This window comes from Mustela nigripes, chromosome 17, assembly GCF_022355385.1.
Source record: "Mustela nigripes isolate SB6536 chromosome 17, MUSNIG.SB6536, whole genome shotgun sequence".
Lineage (NCBI taxonomy): Eukaryota > Metazoa > Chordata > Mammalia > Carnivora > Mustelidae > Mustela > Mustela nigripes.
This window is the reverse complement of record NC_081573.1, coordinates 17,266,679-17,289,352: the sequence shown is the minus strand read 5'-3', so window position 1 is coordinate 17,289,352 and position 22,674 is coordinate 17,266,679. Positions and strand designations below refer to the sequence as shown.

The 22,674-nt window shown below is 46.8% G+C and overlaps 1 protein-coding gene across 1 annotated transcript in view; it reads right to left on the bottom strand.

Annotated features, from left to right (window-relative positions):
- NPHS1 (NPHS1 adhesion molecule, nephrin) overlaps nt 1-22,674 on the bottom strand; it is a 28,493-nt gene extending 5,819 nt beyond the window's left edge. The window contains exons 1-23 of the mRNA XM_059382290.1: nt 22,251-22,674; nt 21,925-22,140; nt 21,719-21,841; nt 21,406-21,534; nt 20,834-20,915; nt 20,367-20,470; nt 20,050-20,177; nt 19,783-19,954; nt 19,442-19,599; nt 19,060-19,204; nt 18,821-18,945; nt 16,626-16,812; nt 16,320-16,449; nt 15,973-16,145; nt 7,052-7,192; nt 6,834-6,974; nt 5,720-5,841; nt 4,389-4,560; nt 4,137-4,293; nt 3,889-4,040; nt 2,396-2,507; nt 2,131-2,312; nt 363-419 (exon numbers count right to left, since the gene is read on the bottom strand). Of these exons, the coding sequence (XP_059238273.1) occupies nt 363-419; nt 2,131-2,312; nt 2,396-2,507; nt 3,889-4,040; nt 4,137-4,293; nt 4,389-4,560; nt 5,720-5,841; nt 6,834-6,974; nt 7,052-7,192; nt 15,973-16,145; nt 16,320-16,449; nt 16,626-16,812; nt 18,821-18,945; nt 19,060-19,204; nt 19,442-19,599; nt 19,783-19,954; nt 20,050-20,177; nt 20,367-20,470; nt 20,834-20,915; nt 21,406-21,534; nt 21,719-21,841; nt 21,925-22,140; nt 22,251-22,308 (3,166 nt within the window). The 5' untranslated portion in view covers nt 22,309-22,674. The remainder of the gene's footprint in view (nt 1-362; nt 420-2,130; nt 2,313-2,395; nt 2,508-3,888; nt 4,041-4,136; nt 4,294-4,388; nt 4,561-5,719; nt 5,842-6,833; nt 6,975-7,051; nt 7,193-15,972; nt 16,146-16,319; nt 16,450-16,625; nt 16,813-18,820; nt 18,946-19,059; nt 19,205-19,441; nt 19,600-19,782; nt 19,955-20,049; nt 20,178-20,366; nt 20,471-20,833; nt 20,916-21,405; nt 21,535-21,718; nt 21,842-21,924; nt 22,141-22,250) is intronic.

Genomic DNA, 22,674 nt, shown 5'->3' with positions numbered 1-22,674 from the left:
GAGAAAGTGTGTCACATCCAGAAAGAGAAAGAGCTTAGGGACAGAGCTAAGTCTTTTTTTTTTTTTAAGATTTTATTTATTTATTTGACAGACAGAGATCATAAGTAGGCAGAGAGGCAGGCAGAGAGAGACAGAGAAGCAGGCTACCTGCTGAGCAGAGAGCCTGATGCAGGACTCCATCCCAGGACCCTGGGATCATGACCTGAGCCGAAGGCAGAGGCTTTAATCCACTGAGCCACCCAGGCGCCCTGGACAGAGCTAAGTCTTAAGCGGCTGTGGCCACATACAGAGCTGGTGGGGTTGGAAACCAGAAGGCTCCATCCTCAGGGGAGAGAGGAATATTCAAGGGATTGAAAACTTACCTTCAGGCTGCTCTGTGGGCAGCTGGTGGTCAGGCTCTCCAGAAGGCTGGTCTAGACCTGGGGGTGGGGGTAGATACAGTGATTGTGAATTAACACCAAGAATCTGGGTAAGCCTTAAATATTTCACAGTTTCCTATTAAGCTTTTCAACCCATTTTGAGGTACTGACTTATGGCTTCTTAGGACTACTTCAAAGAGGCCTGCAAATTGCTGATAATAATGGCAATACTATTAATAGCCATTCTAATGCCAATAATAATAATGATGATGAAGATGATGATTATCGTTGATGAGTGCTTTATGGTATGGAAGATCCCTTTTACCCAAATTATCAATGTTGGAGGTTGACCAAAAAAGATGCTGGGCCCTCAGAATGTCTTAATTGAGGTATTAGTTCTAGAGCAAGTAAATGAGTGTGCTCATGCTTTAGTATTTAGAGGGAAGATGGTAATGGGTGAAAGAAAGAGGAGGAAAGGATGAAGTTCCTTACTTTCATTAGGAAGAAGGCTGCTCTGTAAGGAAGGGAAAGACAGAAAGAGGGAGCTTTAATGGGGCAAAGTAAACAGAAGTTTCTTTAAATCAATATTTACATAGCACTTATTTTATTCGAGTCCCCATTCTAAGCACTGTAGATAGATTTATTTATTTATTTATTTTTGTTTTTGTTTAAAGATTTTTATTTATTTATTTGACAGAGATCACAAGTAGGCAGAGAGGCAGGCAGAGAGAGGGGGGAAAGCAGGCTCCCTGCTGAGCAGAGAGCCTGATGCGGGGCTCGATCCCAGGACCCTGAGATCACGACCTGAGCTGAAAGGCAGAGGCTTAAACCACTGAGCCACCCAGGCGCCCCTAGATTAATTTATTTAATCCTCACAACTGACTGAGAGAGACCTTACTTTCAGTAACAGGCACAGATATCTGAGATACCTTATCTTTAGACACTGAGGCTCGAAAATGTTAAGTAACTTGCCCAGGGTCTCATGATTAGGAAGCAGCAGGGCTTGGGACCTAAACCAGCCTTTGTGTGATGAGCCACTCAAGTGTTCTCATTAGTCATATGAAGGAATTTGTCCCTTTCATCAAAGTTGCTGAATTTATTGGCATCAGGTTGCCCGTAATTATCCCTAACTTCCCCTTAATGCCTGTAGGATTAGTAGTAATGCCCCCTTTGTTCCTGATACGGGTATAGTTGTGTCTTCTCTCTTTTTCACCTTGATTTGCTTTATAAAAGTTATTTGACATTTTCAAAGCAACAGCTTTAGTTCTCATTGATTTTTCTTTATGGTTTTTCTGTTTTCTAGTTCATTGATTTTTGTTCTTTATTATTTCCTCCCTTCTGTTTGCCTTGGGTTTAATTTACTCTTCTTTTTTAAATTTCTTAAGATGGAAATTAAGCATCAGTCTGAAACCTTTTTAAAAATTTAAACGAGTACTTAATGTTGTAAATGTCCTGCTCACACTGCTTTAGCTGCACCCCACAATTTCCATGTTTTCCTTCCATTGAATACAAACATTTTTCTAATTTCCCCTTCTCATTAACCACATTCAGACAGAATCATTTAGTGGCTAAAAACTGGTTCCTGGAGTTCATCTGCCTGAGTTCCAGTCTCATCTTTACCTCCTTCTAGCTGTGGGAGCCTCAGCACTTTGCTTAGCATTTTGGTCTTCAGTTTCTTCATCTATAAAAAGGGAAGAGTATCTACATCCCTGTATCACTTCATAAGTCCCCTGAGGAGCTCTGCAACCTGCTCAAGATTGTCCCTTCCCACCTGGGGTTGTGATAGTGATCTGGGACCCCTTGTCAGTTACTCCGCTGTCCCCTAGGGCATTGCTGGCCAGCAGCCAGATTCTGTATCGTGTAGAGGGCTGCAGTCCAGTCAGGGTGAAGGTGGTGGCCTCGGGTGGTAGGACATCCACATAGAGGAACCCTGAAGTCTCCAGTGCCTCATATCTGCATGAAAAGGAGAGTAGTCATTCGGGGAGGTGCCCCAACCCTGCTGGCTTCCATCTCTTCCTGCCCTGACGGGGACCCACCTGATCTGGAACCTCTGTGGCAAACCCCCATCAAAGCCAGGTTTCCATTCCAACCCCACTGAATACGGGGTCATGCTCACAACCTTTAATCCTGTTGGGGGATCCGGGCGGCCTTTGAGGAAAAGGATGAGGGGAGTAGTCAGAGGCTACAAAAGGAGATTCCTTCCAGGTTTTTCTAAGAATGATTTTAAATATATAGTCGATTCTTATAATTAGCGGTGGTTATGTTCTATAAAGTTGGTATGAACACTGAATTACAGAACATCAAATCATTGCTTCTGGGGGAAATACAGTTAGGTTCCTGTGAACCTCCCGTCACAAAATTTTCATCAACCAATCAATACATGACCTTGTTTTTTTGTGTGTTTCTGTTTAAGACACATTATTTAATGTATCTTATTGATTCATTAACATTGAGCTCACAGTGTTTGGCTCATTGCCAAACAGTGTTACAATTCATGTTGGAATGAAGCTTATCCAACAGAAGTGTTTTCTCCCTATCCTTAGGAACCCTAGACAGCATATCAGCACTATGGCTAAGGGCCACTTTAAATAGCAAAATCACTAACAAAAAGCACAAAAGTGCAATACATGTGGGACTAAATAGACTACAGAGAGGACATTTCCTTATAGTGTGAAAGCTGGGGCAAGAAAGCAGAGTGTCACCTTGTTCTAACCCAACCGAAAATATGTTCATTGGGTGACTCAATTTTTTTTATCTGCTCTGTACATATTCCCAAATGACCAAGAAAGCAGCAGGAGTATTGATTTGGGAGTTACAAATAAATTTTAGCATGTAGGCAAATTTGCAAATAGACTTGACAATTATCAGCCCTGGCTGTATGTGACATACGTTCCTTGTGTGAATTTTTTGGTGCCTATGTCACATTCATTCCTTGTTTCTTCTGGTTGCAGAACCCTGAGTATCCTTTGGAAAACCACTTGTCCACATTCTCAGACCAGGTACTTCTGATGGAAATGACCCCACTCCTTGTAGGAGAGATACATGACTGAGCCAAGCCAACCAGGATGTCGCCTTCCCTGACCACAGGGTTGGTATAGGGGTGGGATGTGACCTGAATAGAGCCAATAAATCATAAGTCTAGTAATTTCATACCACTGTTAGGAAGAGAAAAAAATTCCATTTCCCCTGGGAAGTCTCACAGCCTCTATGAAGAGCCTTAGAATAAAACCAACACAGAAAAGCAGACCTAAGAGTCAGATAGTTCTTGATGATAGCTGAACCTAAATCCAGCAACTCCTGACAACCTACTTTTTAATTACTTGGGCCAATAATCCCCCACTTCTTTTCCTTGTTGTGAGGTTCCCTGAAGATCCAGTCTCCACTAGTATTTTCAAGGCAGGCTAAAACTCCATCTCCGTTCATAAACACTTCTCAGGTTTGGGGAACACTGCCTTTCTGGGCCAACTAGACTTGCAGATAGACCCAGGGAGCATCTGCCCAACACCCTCACAGCCCACTCCCACCATACTGATGCTGACGAGTTGAATGTTGGTGTGATCGGAGCCAAGGGTGTTGGTGGCTGTGCAAGTGAAGAGGGCGTAGTCCTGGGCTGCAGACACGTTGGCAATGGTCAGGAGACTGCTGTGGATGCCACCCTGGTGGTATGTATGCTCTGTGTACCTAGGGCGGGGAGTGGGACAGAGGTTCAGGAAAGGTAACTGGGGTTGGAGGACCAAAGTTAGGACTAGTGTGCTCCCTGGCTAGGCCTTCAGTCACCTGGGATCCTGGAGATCCAGAGGGACTCCATTTTTGGTCCAAGTGAAGACGATGTTGGGGACACCTCGGGCACGACAGTGGAGGGTGGCAGAACTGGTGCTGTCTCCAGCTGCAGCCACCTTAGTTAGGGGAGTGGGGTGCTCCACCTGGGGAGGAACTAGAAGGGGTTGCTGGTCAAATGAGGTATGTGGAAGGACATGAGATATGTGAGTTTAGTGGAGGCCTTAAAATCAGAGTTTGGGTGTTACTCACATCTGACAACAAGTCGGACCAGTCCTCGGGCTGGAGGTGCCACTCCATTGTCCACAATGCACTGGTAAGCACCAGCCTGGGCCAGTTTGGCATGGTGAATTCGAAGACGCCCTGTGGCTCCCTTTGACATTTTCTCCATGTCTTCCAGGCTCTGGTCCTCCTCCTCTTCTCCCTTGAGGCACAAGATACAGGAGATGGTCCCCCCATCAAGTCTGGCCCCAGCCTCATTCTCCCCCAAACTGGGTCCATCTTTATTCTCCCAGACACAATCATCCTCCACAGATCTAGCAAAGAAATCATTCCCCCATCTTTCCATTCCCTGAGTCATCCATCCATCTATCCACGCATTTATTCATGGGCCCATCCATTCATCCACCAATCAAGAAAATTATTCACCCATTAATTTACCCAATCATTCATGCTCAGAATGACCTATCTACCCATCCACCATCTATTTAACCATCCATCTCTGCATTGATTTATTCATTTATCTATCCATTCATCTACCTCTCCGTCATCCTTTTGTGCATTCACCCATTCATTTATCTTTGTTCTGCCTTCCACCTATCCACCCTTCCATCTCTCTACCCACTCACCCCTTCTATTTACTCATACATGCACATACCCATAAGTACATGCAAATGTTCATCAGTTGATTTAACTACTACTGTTTATCCGTCTCTCCATTGACCCATGCATCCATCCATTCATCCATCCATCATTCTTTCACAGACATCTTTCCACTGATGGCTTATTTTTTTAAATATTTTATTTATTTATTTATTTATTTGCCAGAAAGAGAGATCACAAGTAGGCAGAGAGGCAGGCAGAAAGAGAGGGGGAAGCAGGCTCCTCACTGAGCAGAGAGTCTGATGCGGGGCTTCATCCCAAGACCCTGAGATCATGACCCAAGCCAAAGGCAGAGGCTCAACCCACTGAGCCACCCAGGTGCCCTACTAATGGTGTATTTATCTATCCATGTACCCTCTAATCTAGTCAATTTATCTATTCATTTCTCTCATTCAACTATTTAGTCACTCATCTATTCATCATTTATCCATTCACTTGTCTGTTTGTCCATATGTTCTTCCCTCCATTTATGTACCATCTACCTACCTATCCATCCACCTGCCACCCACTCATTTGTTTACCTACCCACTCATGCATCCATCCATCTGCAATTCAACAGTTAGTTAGTTCTTGGAGGATGTCCCGACAAATATATCATTATATAGGATCATATAGCTGTGATCCCTCCCCCCAAGGAGCTCACAGTCAAGAAACCACATCCACCAGCCCCCACCTCCATTGACCAAAGGTTGGATCCTTACCAGCCTCTCCCAGCTGAACATCTCTGGAAGGATGGGATTGGCATCAACGGTGCAGACTATGTCCACAGAACCCCCAATATTCACCTCAGTTGGGTCCTGGAGAGCTCGGATAGTGGGAGCATCTGGAGAGGCAAGGAATTGGGGAAGGCACTTGTGCCATACAGATAGATGATGGTGGGAGAAGGCCCCAGGTGGGAGAGGTGTCTTAGAGGTGCTCAGGAAAGTCACAGGTATGCAGTCTGCCCTTTATGCAGAGCACTTGGAGTAAAGCTCTCAGGGTTAGTGAGGCATTCCCCCACCCTCCACCATACTGCGCCTCTGTGGTGACAAGAGGAGGTCTGGTGGAGTTCCAGGATTGTATGGAAGTGGATCTTCCACAGTGGGTTTGGCTTCCTTTCTTTCTTTCTTTCTTTTTTTTTTAAGATTTTATTTATTTATTTGACAGACAGAGATCACAAGTAGGCAGAGAGGCAGGCAGAGAGAGAGAGGGATAAGTAGGCTCTCCGCTGAGCAGAGAGGCTGATGTGGGGCTGGATCCGAGGACCCTGAGATCATGACCTGAGCCAAAGGCAAAGGCTTAACCTCCTGAGCCACCCAGGTGCCTCCCCACTCCTTTGTTTGTTTGTTTTTTGAGAGACAGAGAAAGAGGGAGAGAGCTCCTGCATACACAGAGCTCATGTGTGCAGAGGGAGAGGGAGAGAGAATCTGAAGTCTTAAGCAGGCTCCACCCTGAGCACAGAGGAGCCAGGGCTCAATCTCAGGACCCTGAGATCATGATCTGAGCTGAAATCAAAAGTCAGATGCCTGGCTGACTGACCTGCCCAGGCACCCCAGGGCTTCCTGATGAGACTGAGTCCCATGTAGGTGGTCCCCTGTCTGAGCAGATTCCACGTAAGGTCTCTCTAGTGGGTAGGGTTCCCAAAGTGGGAATGACTCCATCACAGTGGAGGATCCCAAAGTGAGAGGCTTTCAGGATGAGTGGACATCCCTAGGTAGGCAGAGCTTCCACAAGACGAGACTCCACATTGGGCAAGAGTCCCTGAGTGGGTGTGGTTAGCAGGGGGGCGGGGTTCCCAGAACTCCTTAGTTTCCTAGGTTGATAATGGGGCCTCACAGTGTACATCCAGCCGCACTAGAGTTTCAGCGGTGCCCTCCGAGTTCTGGCAATGCAGCTGATAGAAGCCGTCGTCAGCGCGGGTCACATTCCATAGCTGCAGGGCTCCACCAGACAGGATGCGATGCCGCGGGCCACCAGCTGGGGGAGATCAGTGTGAGGAGCCTGTCTCTCCGGTACGGGAGACCTGCACCCCTTTCTGTGGCCTCTCCACGCACCTGGGCTGAGGCGGTAGCCACGGAAGGTCCAGTTGAAGGCCTCAGGGGCAGGGTTGGCAGATACAGACACTGGCAGCAGTGCCTCGCCCTGCTCCACCGCAGTCACCACAAACACTTGCTCTCCCAGGAACTCCGGAGGGTCTGTGGGAAGGGCGCCACCAAGAGTCAAGATTGTTGTAAAGGTTGGGTTCTGGGATGGATTTGAGATCAGGTATAAGGGTTAAAGTTGGAGTCATGAATAGACTGAAGGTTGTGGACAAGGTATTCAGAGATGAGCTCGGCTATTATGAGTTCAGGATAGAGGTTAGGATCTAGCTTAGGAAGAGAGTAAAGGCTAGAGTCAGGTTAAAAGATGGAGAGAAGGGATGCCTGGGTGGCTCAGTTGGTTGGATGACTGTCTCTTTGGCTCAGGTCATGATCCCGGAGTCCTGGGATCGAGTCCTGCATAGTGCTCCCAGCTCCATGGGGAGTCTGCTTCTCCCTCTGACCTTCTCCTCACTCATGCTCTCTCTCATTGTCTCTCTCTCAAATAAATAAATAAAATCTTAAAAAAAGAAAAGATGGAGAGAAGGCCTCCAGAGCAAGATGGCTGAGGAGTAGGAGACCGAAATATCAGGTCCCAAGAGTTCAGCTACATAGTTATAAAACCATTCTGAACACCTAAAAACTCAACAGGAGATAGAAGAGAGGAAGAGCAGCAACTCTAGAACAGAAAACCAACCACTTTCCGGAAGGTAGGACATGCGGAGAAGTGAATCCAAAATGATATACAGGAAGATAGACCTCAGGAGGAGGGCCAGCTCCTGGCAAGCGGTGGAGCAGCAGAGCACAAAATTAGAACTTTTAGAAGTCTGCTCCATTGAGGGACGTTACTCCAGAGGCTGAGTGGGAAGTAGAACCCTTGCAGAGACAGTTTGGTCTCAGGTTCTGCCAGGTCACAGAATGATCAAGGGTGTCTGAGTGTAGCAGAGCTCCCAAGTATCAGAGCAGGAAGCCAGCTACAGAGACAGAGCCGAGGAGTGAGCTCTCAGCTCAGGGTTACCTTAAACTGTGATCCGTGGCACAGTCGAACCACTGCTCTTCGAGCAGGGACCCCACAAGTGGCAAACCTGGGGAGACCCCCTCCTTTTTCCTCTGGGAGGAGCAGCATGAAAGCACTCTGCAGGAATCTGCTGGGTTTGGAGACTCCAAACGGGTAGTGTGCCAGAGATAGAAATGCTCCGTCACAGGCTGGGTGATCTTGGAACATGGCCAGAGACCAGGGAGATGGGGGGGATTGATGGCTTTTCTCTGAGGGCACACTGAGGAGTGGGGCCTGAGCTCTCATCTCCTCTGGGCTAGAAATTGGGAGGCTGCCATTTTCATTCCCATCCTCTAAGGAGGATGTTCAGGAAAACAGGAAACAGGAAAGCTCTATGGAAAACTTATAGGGAACAAAAACTCCAGAGAGCAAACCCGAGCAGATTTCTTAGCCTGGCCCCCAGCAAGGGTAGTGCAATTCAATCTGGGGCAAAGACATTTGAGCATCATAGTAACAGACCCCTCCCCCAGAATATCAACAAGATCAGTGAGCCAAGACCAAGTTCACCAATCAATGAGAACTGTGGAACTCCAGAGCTAGGGGAAGGCACCACATAGAATTCATGGTTTTTTTCCCATTATCTTTTAGTCTTTCAAAGTTAAATTTTTTAAATTTTATTTTTTCTTATTCTATCTTTTAATTTTTTTCCTCTTTCCTATTTTAACATTTTTAAACAATTTTATCTTATCAATACCATTTTAAAAACCTTTTAAATTTTCATTGTTATAGTTATATTTTATCCCTTCATTGTATTTAACCTTATTTTTTTGTATACGTAAAGATTTTTTTTTCTTTACAATTTGGGATACAATTTCCTCTACTAGATCAAAATATACCCTAAATCTAGTGCATGGCTTTGTTCTAGTCTCCAGCCTGATCGTATTCTTTCCTCTTTTTTTTCTTTTTTCAACTACTTCTTATCAATTCCTTTTTTAGAATTTTTTTTTTAATTTTCATCTTTACAGACATATTCTATCCCTTCATCATGATTACCCTTATTTTTGTATATATGTAAGTTTTTCTTTCTTTAAAACACCCCAAATCAAGTGTGTAGCTCTGTTCTTTTCAGCAGTCTAATATATATATACATGTTTTTTTTTCTTCTCCCCCACCCCCCAGTTTTGGGTCTCTTCCAATTTGGTTAGTGTATATTTTTCTGGGGGTTGTTGCTACCCTGTTAGTATTTTGTTCTCTCATTCATCTATTCTTATCTGGATAAAATGAAAAGGTGGAAAAACTCACCTCAAAAAAAAAAAAAAAAAAAGAACACAAGGAGTACCAACAGCTAGGGACCTAATCAATTCAGACATTAGTAAGATGTTAGAACCAGAGATCAGAATGATGATTACCAAGGTGCTAGCTGGGCTCAAAAAAAAGCATGGAAAATACTAGAGAATCGCTTCCTGGAGAGATAAAAATCCCTTTTTGGAGAAATAAAAGAACTAAAATCTAACTTAGTTGAAATTTTTAAAAAAAGCTATTACTGAGGTGCAATAAAAAATGGAGGCTCTTACTGCTAGGATGAATGAGGTAGAAGAGAGAATTGGTAATACAGAAGACCAAATAATGGAGAATAAAGAACCTGAGAAAGAGAGAGATAAACGACTAATGAACCATGAGGGGAGAATTCGAGATCTAAGTGATACCATAAGATGAAACAATATTAGAATAATTGAGATCCCTGGGGCACCTAAGTGGATCAGTTGGTTAAGCCACTGCCTTTGGCTCAGGTCATGATCCCAGAGTCATGGGACTGAGTCCTGAATCTGGCTCCCAGCTCTGCAGGGAGTCTGGTTCTCCCTCTGACCTTCTCCCCTTTCATGCTCTCTCTCATTCTCTCTCTCTCTCTAAAAAAGAAAATAAACAAATAGAATAATTGGGATCCCAGAAGAAGAAGAAAGAGAAAGGGGGGCAGAAGGTATATTGGAACAAATTATAGCAAAGACTTTCCCTAAATGGCAAAGGGAGCAAGCATCAAAATCCAAGAGGCACAAAGAACCCCCCTCAAAATCAATAAAAATGGGTCCATACCCTGTCATCTAATAGTAAAACTTACAAGTCTCAGCGACAAAGAGAAAATCCTGAAATCCTGAAAGCAGCTCAGGACAAGAGGTCTGTAACACACAGCAGTAGAAATATTAGATTGGCAGCAGACCTATCCACAGAGACCTGGCAGACCAGAAAGGACTGACATGATATATTCAGAGCACTAAACAAGAAAAATACGCAGCCAAGAATACTATATTCAGCTAGGTTCTCATTGAAAATAGAAGGAGAGACAAGCTTCCAGGACAATCAAAAACTAAAAGAATTTGCAAACAACAAGCCAGCCCTATAGGAAATATCGAAAGGGGTCCTCTGAGCAAAGAGAGAGCCTAAAAGTAACAGACCAGAAAGGAACAGAGAGACAATATACAGTAACAGTCACCTTACAGGCAATACAATGGCACTAAATTCATATCTTTCAATAGTTACCCTGAATGTAAATGGGCTAAATGTTCCAATCAAAAGACACAAGGTATCAGAATGGATAAACAAACAAGACCCATTGATATGCTGTCTACAAGAAACTCATTTTAGACCCAAAGACACCTCCAGATTTAAAGGGGGTGGAAAACAATTTACCATGCTAACAGACATCAAAAGAAAGCTGGGGTGGCAATCCTTATATCAGATAAATTAGATTTTAAGCCAAAGACTATAGTAAGAGATGAGGAAGGACACTATATCATACTTAAAAGGCCTGTCCAGCAAGAAGATCTAAAAATTTTAAATATCTATACCCCTAATATGGGAGCAGCCAATTATATGAACCAATTAATAACAAATAATAACAATTACAAAATCAAAGAAACACTTCAAAAATAATACAATAATAGTGGAGGACTTTAACACCCCCCCCTTAACAAAATGGACAGATCATCTAAGCAAAAGATCAACAAGGAAATAAAGGCTTTAAATGACACACTGGACCAGATGGGAATACCAGATATATTTAGAACATACCATCCCAAAACAACAGAATACACATTCTTCTCAAGTACACATAGAACATTCTCCAGAATAGATCACATCCTGGGTCACAAATCAGGTCTCAACCAGTACCAAAAGATTAGGATCATTCCCTGCATATTTTCAGACTGCAGTGCTCTGAAACTAGAATTCAATTGCAAGAGGAAAGTTGGAAAGAACTCAAATACATGGAGGCTAAAGAGCATCCTACTAAAGAATGAATGGGTCAACCAGAAAATTAAATAAGAAATTTTAAAAATTCATGGAAACAAATAAAAATGAAAACACAACTGTTCAAAATCTTTGGGACACAGTAAAGGTGGTCCTGAGAGGAAAGTATATAGCAATACAAGCTATTTCTCAAGAAACAAGAAAGGTGGGGCACCTGTGTGGCTCAGTGGGTTAAGCTTCTGCCTTCAGCTCAGGTCATGATCTCAGGGCCCCAGGATTGAGTCCTGTATCGGCCTCTCTACTCAGTGGAGAGCCTGCTTCCCCCGTTCTCTCTGTCTACTTGTGATCTCTCTCTCTCTGTGTCAAATAAATAAATAAAATCTTTTAAAAAAGAGGGGTGCCTGGGTGGCTCAGTGGGTTAAAGCCTCTGCCTTTGGCTCAGGTCGTGATCCCAGGGTCCTGAGATTGAGCCCTGCATTGGGCTCTCTGCTTGGCCAGGAGACTGCTTCCCTTCCTCTCTCTCTCTGCCTGTCTCTCTGCCTACTAGTGATCTCTGTCTGTCAAATAAATAAATAAAATCTTTTTTTAAAAAAAGAAATAAACAAGAAAGTTATCAAATACACAACCTAACCCCACCCCTAAAGGAGCTGGAGAAAGAACAGCAAAGAAAACCTAAACCCAGCAGGAGATGAGAAGTAATAAAGATCAGAGCAGAAATCAATGGAATAGAAACCAAAAGAAAAGTAGAACAAATCAGTGAAACTAAGAGCTGGTTCTCTGAAAGAATTAATAAGATTGATAAAGCCCTGGCCAGACTTATCAAAAAGAAAAGAGGAAGGACCCAAATTAATAAAATCATGAATGAAAGAGGAGAGCTCAACCAACACCAAAGAAATAAAATTACAAAACCATATTATGAACATATTACTATACTCCAGCAAATTTGACAATCTGGAAGAATGGATGCATTCCTAGAGACGTATGTGCTACCAAAACTGAACCAGGAAGAAATAGAAAACCTAAACAGACCCATAACCAGTAAGGAGATTGAAGCAGTCATCAAAAATCTCCCAAAAAGCAAGAGCCCAGGGCCAGATGGCTTCCCAGAGGAATTCTACCAAACATTTAAAGAAGAATTAGTACCTCTTCTCCTGAAACTGTTCCAAAAAATAGAAATGGAAGGAAAACTTCCAAACTCATTTTATGAGGCCAACATTACTTTAATCCAAAAACCAGACAAAGACCCCATCAAAAAGGAGAATTACAGACCAATATCCTTGATGAACACAGATGTAAAAATTCTCACCAAAATATAGCCAATTGGCTCTAATAGTACATTAAAAGGATTATTCACCACGACCAAGTGGGATTTATTCCTGGGCTGCAAGGTTGGCTCAACATCTGCAAATCAATCAATGTGATAAAATACATCAATAAAAGAAAGAACAATAACCATATGATACTCTCAGTAGATGCTGAAAAAGCATTTGACAAAATTCTTGATCCAGGGGTGCCTGGGTGGCTCAGTGGGTTAAGCCGCTGCCTTCGGCTCAGGTCATGATCTCAGAGTCCTGGGATTGAGTCCCGCATCGGGCTCTCTGCTCAGCGGGGAGCCTGCTTCCCTCTCTCTCTCTCTCTGTCTGCCTCTCCATCTACTTGTGATTTCTCTGTCAAATAAATAAATAAAATCTTAAAAAAAAAAATTCTTGATCCAAACTCTTCACAGTGTAGGCATAGAGAGTACATACCTCAATATCATCAAAACCATCTATGAAAAACCCACAACAAATAGCGTTCTCCTTTTTTTTTTTTTTAAAGATTTTTTTATTTATTTGTCAGAGAGAGAGAGAGCGTGAACACAGGCAGACAGAATGGCAGGCAGAGGCAGAGGGAGAAGCAGGCTCCCTGCCAAGCAAGGAGCCCGATGTGGGACTCGATCCCAGGACGCTGGGATCATGACCTGAGCCGAAGGCAGCTACTTAACCAACTGAGCCACCCAGGCATCCCCAAATAGCGTTCTCAATGGGGAAAAACTGAGAGCTTTTCCCCTAAGGTCGGGAATATGGCAGGGATGTCCACTATCACCACTGCTATTCAATATAGTACTGGAAGTCCTAGCCTCAGCAATCAGACAACAAAAAGAAATAAAAGGCAACCAAGTTGGCAAAGAAGAAGTCAAACTCTCACTCTTTGCAGATGATATGATACTTTATGTGGAAAACCCAAAGACTGTACTCCAAAACAGCTAGAACTCATATAGGATTTCAGTAAAGTGTCAGGATATGAAATTAATGCATGGAAATCAGTTGCATTTCTATACACCAACAGCAAGACAGAAGAAAGAGAAATTAAGCAGTCCATCCCATTTACAATTGCACCTAAAATCATAAGATACCTAAGAATAAATGTAATCAAAGAGACAAATACTCTGTATAAAGTCTTTGGAAGAAAACTAAAAAGTACTCATGGAAGAAATTGAGGAAGACACAAAGAAATGGAAAAACATTCCATGCTCATGGATTGGAAGAACAAATATTGTGAAAATGTCTATGTTACCTAAAGCAATCCACACATTTAATGAATCCCTATCAAAATACCATCAATTTTTTTCAAAGAAATGAAACAAATAATCCCAAAATTTATATGGAACCAGAAAAGCCCCCAAATAGCCATAGGAATGTTGAAAAATAAAACCAAAGGTGGCAGCATCACAATTCCAGACTTCAAACTCTATTACAAAGCTGTCATCATCAAGACAGTATGGTAGTTAGCACAAAAACAGACACATAGATCAATGAAACAGAATAGAGAGCCCAGAAAGGGACCCTCAACTCTATAGTCAACTAATCCTCAACAAAGCAGGAAAGAATGCCCAATGGAAAAAAAAAGTCTCTTCAGCGAATGGTGCTGGGAATATTGGACAGCCACACGCAGGAGAATAAAACCGGACCATTTCCTTACACTGCACACACAAAAACAGACTCCAAATGGATGAAAGTCCTCAATGTGAGACAGGAATCAATCAAAATCCTTGAGGAGAACATAGGCAGCAACCTCTTCAACCTCAACCTCAGCAACTTCTTCCTAGAAACATCACCAAAAGCAAGGGAAACAAGGGCAAAAAATGAACTATTGAGACTTCATCAAGATAAAAAGCTTTTACACAGCAAAGGAAACAGTCAACAAAACCAAAGACAACTGACAGAATGGGAGAAGATATTCACAAATGACATATCAGAAAAGGGGCTAGTATACAAAATCTATAAAGAACTTAGCAAACTCAACACTTAAAGAACAGATAATCCAACCAAGAAATGGGTAGAAGACATGAACAGTTGAAGACATGAACATGAATTTCAGCAAAGAAGACATCCAAATGGCCAACAGACACAAGAAAAATTGCTCAACATCACTCGGCATCAGGGAAATACAAATCAAAACCACAATAAGATACCACCTCACACCAGTCAGAATGGCTAAAATTAACAAGTCAGGAAATGACAGATCTTGGCAAGGGTGCAGAAAAAGGGGAACCCTCCTACACTGTTGGTGGGAATGCAAGCTGGTGTAGCCACTCTGGAAAACAGTATGGAGATTCCTCAAAAAGTTAAAAATAGAGCTATCTTATGACCCAGCAATCACCCTACTGGGTATTTACCCTAAAGATACAAATGTAGTGATCCAAAGGGGCACATGTACCTGAATGTTTATAGCAGCAATGTCCACAACAGCCAAACTATGGAAAGAACTTAGATGTCCATCAACAGATGAATGGATAAAGAAGATGTGGACACACACACACACACACACACACACACAATGGAATACTATGCAGCCATCAAAAGGAACGAACTCTTTCTATTTGCAATGATGTGGATGGAATTAGAGGGTATTATGTTAAGTGAAATAAATCAACCAGAAAAAGACAATTATCCTATGATCTCACTGATATGAGGAATTTGAGAGGCAGGAAGGGGGATCATGGGGGGTAGGGAGGGAGAAAATGAAACAAGATGGGATTGGGAGATGGGGCGCCTGGGTGGCTCAATGGGTTAAAGCCTCTGCCTTCGGCTCGGGTCATGGTCCCGGGTTCCTAGGATCAAGCCCCTCGTTGGGCTCTCTGCTCAGTGGGGAGCCTGCCCCCCCGAACCGCCTACCTCTCTGTGATCTCTAGCTGTCAAACAAATAAATAAAAACATCTTAAAAAAAAAAAAAAGATGGGATTGGGAGGGAGACAAACCATAAGAGAGACTTAACCTCATGAAACAAACTGAGGGTTGCTGGGGGGTGGGGAGGTAGTGATAGGCTGGCTGGGTTATGGACACTGGGGAAGGTATGTGCTATAGTGAGTGCTGTGAAATGTGTAAGCCTGATGATCCACAGACCTGTACCCCTGGGGCAAATAATACATTATACGTTAATTTTTTAAAATGCAAAAAAAAAAAAAAGAAGTTGGAGAGAAGTTCAGGAGGGTTCACAGCAGGGGTTAGAATAGAAGGCAAAACGGAGGTTGTGCAGGATAGGAATTGGTGTAGAGCCAGGGTCCATGATAAAGATCAGGAAAGTTTCAAGCTTTAGAATGGAGATAAAGGACGGTGTCAAGGTGAAGACCCAAGTAGTGTAAGGTTGGGAGGGAATCAAGAGGGGTTCCACATACACAACACGTTGAGGCGGTAGAAGGCGCTCATGGTTTCCCGTAGTTCAGGGCTATGGGCTTGGCAGGTCACTCGGTGGCCGTGGTCTCGGGATGACAGTCTCAGAAGGACGCTCCTAGCTGCTGCAGAGCCTTTGAATGGGGCACTACGGGGTGGTGTGGCCACGCTTTCCAGCCTGTGGCCGGAGGAGGGGGTGGTAGGGTCAGGTCAGGGCTAGCACAGAGATGAAATCAGAGCCAGAGGAGTGGTAGGTACAGGACAGGACACCAGCCAGGGGTGGGGAGGAGGGCACAAATGGTGAAGGGGCCTGACCAGAACCAGACAGAGGAGGGGCCACTGGTGCTCTCACCTCTCCCCTTCCTTGTCCCACGATAAATTGACGGGAGGGTTGCTGCTAACACTGACGCAAGTTAAGTTTAACGCATCCCCTGGGCGCAGAGCTGTGGCGTTGGCCAAGATCGTCACGTTGGTAGGGGGAACTTCAAGAACAGACCAGAAGAGAAAGACTCAGAACTGCATCCGCCTTGCCTAGATCCCAGACTCTGCCGCAGCGTCCTGGCTGTCGGTATGTATGCACTGTCCGGCAACCTGGCTCTGGCTTAGTTCCCTGCCGCGACCAAGCCCTCCCCCAGACCCTGGCTGGGAGCGCACTCACACTGCACCACAAGCTGCGTGGATGCGCTGAGTTGACCCGCCTTGCACGTGAACTTCGCCTGGTTGTCGGATGGACCCGTGATCAGTACAAGCTCTCGGGAGAACGTGCTCCCTGACTTCTCCAGACTTCCCAGCTGCACCCGCCGCGGCTCCTGGGGCTGCCGCGGTTCGGTCACCGTCCGGGAATCCTGAGGACAAACACTGACTGGGGGACCGCCTTGCCCTGCCATTACCCCAGAAACAGCCCCATTCGTGTGATGAGGAAAAGGGGCCTCCTTCCCCTGGAACCCAGCTAAGGTAGAGGAATGGGGACTAGAATAGAGCACCTCCCACCAGGGGCCCCAGAGCCTATCCTGGGTCACCAGAGCCCTGAGGTTTTGCAGAGGGAACCCACCTCCAGTCCCACGCCCCATCTCTGCGCCCCACCTTCACGGCTCTCTGGAGGCCAGCAATGGTTGGTGCCCCCTGCTGACCTTCCCCTCCACTCCTCAAAATCCATTCCAACTAAGCAAACAACCACACGCCAGGAAAGTCCCATGGAATCCCCAAGCCTTTCCCAGAATTTCTTCATCTTTTCCTATCTTTAGTTCTTTTTCTTAAAATTCCCACTTTCCCCCCAAATTTCCTTCGATTGTTCCCTTAATTTCATAGGCATTCACAGATTTCTGAATCTTTTCCCAATATTCCCTTATTACACTAGTCTTTTTTTTTTTTAAGATTTTATTTATTTATTTGACAGACAGAGATCACAAGCAGGCAAAGAAGCAGGCAGAGAGAGTAGAGGAAGCAGGCTCCCTGCTGAGCAGAGAGCGGGATGCAGGGCTCAATTCCAGGATCCTCGGATCATGACCTGAACCGAAGGCAGAGGCTTTGATCCACTGAGCCACCCAGGTGTCCCTTACACTAGTCTTTTACTAGAATCCTTTGTATTGACCAAATTCTTGGCATTTTCCCCCAACTCACCCAATTAAATTTCATTTCTATAATTCCTAGTCTTTCCCCTGGAATTTTCACTAGCCCCCTAAGTTCCCAGGATTTTCTCAGAATTCGCTCAGAATTTATTTTATTTTATTTTATTTTATTTTAGTCAAGGTTTTTTTTTTTTAAGATTTTATTTATTCATTTGACAGACAGAGATCACAAGTAGACAGAGGGGATGGGAGGGGAAGGAAGCAGGCTCCCTGCTGAGCAGAGAGCTGGATGCAGGGCTTGATCCTGGGACCCTGAGATCATGACCTAAGCTGAAGGCAGAGGCTTTAACCCACTGAGCCACCCAGGCACCCCAAGGTTTGTTGTGTTTTTTTTTTTTTTTTAAGATTTTATTTATTTATTTATGTACCAGAGAGCGAGCAAGAGAGAGGGAGAGAAAGAGAGCTCGAGAGTACAAGCAGTGGGGGTGGCAGGCAGAGGGAGAAGCAGGCTCCTTGCTGAGCAGGGATCCTGACTCAATCCCAGGACCTTGAGATCATGACCTGAGCCAAAGGCAGATGCTTAACTGACTAAGCCACCCAGGTGTCCTGAATTTCTTTTAATTTTAATGGAATTTCACTTTCTTACCTCCAAATCCCATGAATGGAATTTTATATTAATAAATTTTCAAGTTCTGTGGAATAATTAGTCTTTCCCCCAAATTTCTAGCCTTTGCCCATCATTGTCCTGGGACCTGCAATACTTGTTCCTTCCCTAAAATTTCAGCCATTTCGTCTGAATCCCTAAGATTTTTTTTTTAAGATTTTTTTATTTATTTATTTGACAGATAGAGATTATAAGTAGGCAGAGAGGCAGGCAGAGAGAGAGGAGGAAGCAGGCTCTCCGATGAGCAGAGAGCCCGACGTGGGGCTCGATCCCAGGACCCTGGGATCATGACCTGAGCCGAAGGCAGCGGCTTAACCCACTGAGCCACCCAGGCGCCCCTGAATCCCTAAGATTTAACCAGAATTTCCTTTACTTTTGATGAAATTAATTGCCTTTTCTCCAGAATTCCCAGAGTTTTCCTAGGATTCCGTTTCATCCTCATGGCATTTGTGTCTTTTCCAGTTCCCTACCAAAACTCAAACTCTTTAGTATTTTTCAAGAAATTCACATTTTTCCAACATTTCCGAAGACTCTGGAGGAGACAGAAAGGGGCTCTGTCTTCCGCAACCCCACCCCACAGCCCTTTCTGGCCACCTCCCTAAGCCCTTGTTTGGCACCAACCTTGAGCCAGGTAAGAGAGGGTTCTGGGTTGCCTCCAATGGCCAGACACACCAGCCTCACTCGAGTCCCAGCCCGGAGGCGTTGTCCCTCTGGGGGGCCCTCTATCCACAACTTCTGGGCAGGATCTGTGAGGAAAGCAAGAAGAGTGGCTTTTCTCTCTGCGTTGGGCCTGAGGGTTGGGGGGAGGGTCTCTAAGGAATGGGGCACCCCCGGGGGGGCAAGGGTGGAGGCTCACTCACATTTCACATTCAGGGTGAGTGACTTCTTGAAGGTCTCTTTGGTGAAGGCCTCGCTAAAGGCCTCACACGTGAGAGTCAGACCATTGTCTTCTCGCCGCACCAGGAACGTGAGGTTGGACATGGAGATGTGGCCGCCATGCAGGCCCTGCCAAGGAGCGAGCTTCAGACTTGGCAACAACAGCACTCCCATCCCCGGTACCCAAGGTCTGGGCTCACCCCAGACCCTAGCAAGGACACAGAAAGCATCTCCACCCCCTCCTCTGTGAGACCCTGGAGGCCAGACTCAGTCACCCAGGCTGCCAGGCCCATCCTCTCCCAGATCCAGGAGTTGTGCCCTCGGCTCCCTCCTCCCTCAGACCCGGGAGTCTGGCCACTGCCTCACATCCGTGACCATCTCTTCCGTGGGCACCAGCTGCCGCCAGCCCAGCCACCATCGCAACAGGACCCGTGGGCGACTGGACTTGGTGACGCAGGAGAGCGAAACGTTCTTGTTCTCAGACTGGGATGCGGATCCCAAGATGGTAATGGCACTGGGGGGGACTGCGGGGATGACGGGCAGAGGAGAGACGTGAAACTTGGCTGGATGCCTCACAGACCGGCCCCGACAGGGGACTGGGGACAGATAACAAGGTCTTTGGCATCAGATAGGCATGATTTGGGGGCACAAACAGATGGTTCTCTGGGGCACGGAGTGACAGATGGGCAGCTGGGATCAGGACTCACAGGTGACCTGCAGCGTGACCCCGCGTTCCTGGATCCCCGTAGATACGCTGTTTTGGGCCTCACAGCTGAGCCTCGCCCCGTGGTCTTCCGGTCGCACGGTCATCACCAGCATGCTACGGGCCACCGCCTCAGCATGCTCCGTGCCCCATGCTGTGGACATGGGCTGGCCATTCTGGAGATGGAGAGAGAGCCGCACCTGCTCAGGGCCAGCTCCTCCCCCCACCTCCCCGCTACCCCTCCCATCCCCAGGCCGGCCTCTGTCCTCACCTTCAGCCACTGCAGTGTGGCTGGTGGATTTCCCCCTCGGGCCACACACAACAGCTCAAGGCTCTGTCCTGCCCGCACGTGCCCCTCGTCCAGGCCCGGCCATTCAATGACCGGGGGTCCTGGGGGGACTGGGAAGCAGCAATCACTCAGTGGGTCTGGGGAGCCCATCCATTCTTTCCAGACCCCACAATTTGCCCTTGAAACCCCGTGTTTCTCCTTGATAACCTGAACCTTCCCTAATCTCTGCACTCACCCAGGACCCCCTAAATCCTGCTTCCCATCCTCCGTGCCCACAGCTGACTCAGTTCCCCACTTACACAGAACATTCATGGTGACTGAGACCCGGATAGGGGTGTCCAATGCTGGGCTGGACGCCTCACAGACCAGTAGCTGCCCATTATCTGAGCTCTGGGGTGTCACCCTGGGATGAGAAGTTGGAGTTCTAGAGTCAGAGTCATCATCTGAAATTTGGGGACTCAGGGAGAAGAGGTGGGGGATCCCAGGTTCCCACACCTGGTCTAAGTCTCTTTGCTGATTTCCTCTAGGATCTAGAATTCCATGGAAGAGATCTGTGGGGTGGGCAGTGGTCAGCAGTGAAAATTGGGATTCCAGAGGCCCTCTCCTGGCCCAAATCCTTGTACTTGATGCTTTGGAACTAGTTTTGGAGGGTTGTTGTGAACAATTAGGTCCCAGATGTTCATGCCTGACTCTAATCTCCATGCTTGGAGTTCTCACAGAGAAACTTGGGGGTCAGGCTGAGGGGAGGGCATCGCAAATTTCATACCTGGCTGTGGCCTCCGTGGTGAAGAGCTTCTCCTGGGACCCCGCGTTCACATTAGCAGAGGTGTCAGAAACTGTTTGTCCGCCTGGAGGCAACAAGAGGGCTAGAGGGATGCCAGGTTCCCCCCAAGGTCGATTCTGTGGAGAATGGCCTGGAAATCCTTAGGGTGGACACAGTGCCCCCTCCCTCCTGGTTCCAGGGGAAAAGCTCCAGCTCGGTTCCTCCACCGAGGCCTCCCTGAATGCTGGAGGTCCTGGGCCTCACCCTTGCCCTCACCACCTGGCCGGGTTGAGTCACCCACCTCCATCACCCTGCTTCTTGCTTCTGCACCCGTGATGACACCCATATCTCCGTCTGGAGCCTCAGCCTCTTCCCTGAGTCCCAGACTGCCAGTCCTGCGATCACTTTGGTGTCTCTCCCTGTAGGTTCCCTCCCATTCCAGGGTCTCACACTGGCCTCAATATCTCCCCAAGTCCATTCCTGCATCCCCATCGCTCAGGAATATCTTATTTTCTGGGACCTCTAGAAGGACACCCCCCCTCCCCAGGGGCTCCTGACAGTTCACCCACACTCACTCTGTAAGAAGGTGATGTCAGGTGCTGGCTTTGCATCCCCAGACAGGCAGCTGACCACGTACTCCTGCCCAGCAACCCACGTGACTGTGCTCCCTGCCTCGGGGGTCAGCTGGAGCACCTTGGGGGGCACTGGTGAGAAAAGGTGTGGGGTAAGCTGCCACCACTGAGAAAAAGATGAGGATTTGGGTTTGGAGTCTCAGTGCTCATCAGATGTGCACCTTGGGTCTGGGACTGGGGGCTTGAATCATGGACCCCAGGACAGGAGAGGGATGGAAATCTGGATGCATGCATCCTGGGGGTCTGTCACCCATACCCAGGATGGAGAGGATCACTCTGGGAGACACAAGCTCAGGGCCTGTCTCCGAGCGGCCGACCTGGCACTCATACTCTGCGTCGTCGCTGAGGTCACACGCTTCAATAAGCAGGTGGAATTCACCTGCAGGCGAGACCAAGGGTCGCAGGTCAGGACCTTAGGGAGCCCCTGCTGGTGGTTCAGGGTCTCGGGCCCTGACCACTTACCTCTACTAGGGTCCCCTTTCAGGTGATACCTCGGGAACCTGGGGATCCTGGGATCCGGCCCCAGGAGTAGCCCATCTTTGGCCCATTGCACCGCACTGCCGGGGGCGCTGACCCCACACTGCAGCTCAGCAGTGGCCCCCTCCACCACCGTCAAGTTTTCAGGTAGAGCCCAGAAGCCTCGCGGGGCTGAGGCAGGAAGCGGCAACTGGGCCAGGCCTGGGGACACAGGGGTGTCAGCAGGAGAGGAAAGAGGGGTCAGTCTGGAGAACATGAATGGAAAACGAGGGCCACTTGCCACTGAGTCACAGGGCCAGGATCCCACTCACCTGTGGTCAGCAGCCCCGTGAGGAGCAGGGCAGCCCTGACGGGTGTCCTCAAAGCCATCTCAGGTCCTCTGCCTGTGGCTCCCAAAGGGTCCACTGCCTGCCTCCTCTCTGTTTCTGTCTTTCGCTGGGTCCTTCTCCCTACGTCTCTGGCTTTTCTTATTGTCTCTCTTCGCCCATTTTGTCTCCTCTTTCTCTGTTTTCTTCTCTTCCCGTGAGTCGGTCCCTCTGTCTCTCTCCTTTCCTCCTCTTCAGTCTCACCCTTCTTCTCTCCTGCCACCTCCAACCCTGCTCTCCTCTCCCCATTCACGGCCCCTCAGGGGGGAGAGCAGCTCAGAGTGCAGCGGGCTCCCAGAGGCCAGGAGAGTGAGGAGGCTGATGTGGTCAGTGGCCCAGAAACCCAGACCCTGCCTCCCCCGGCTGCCGT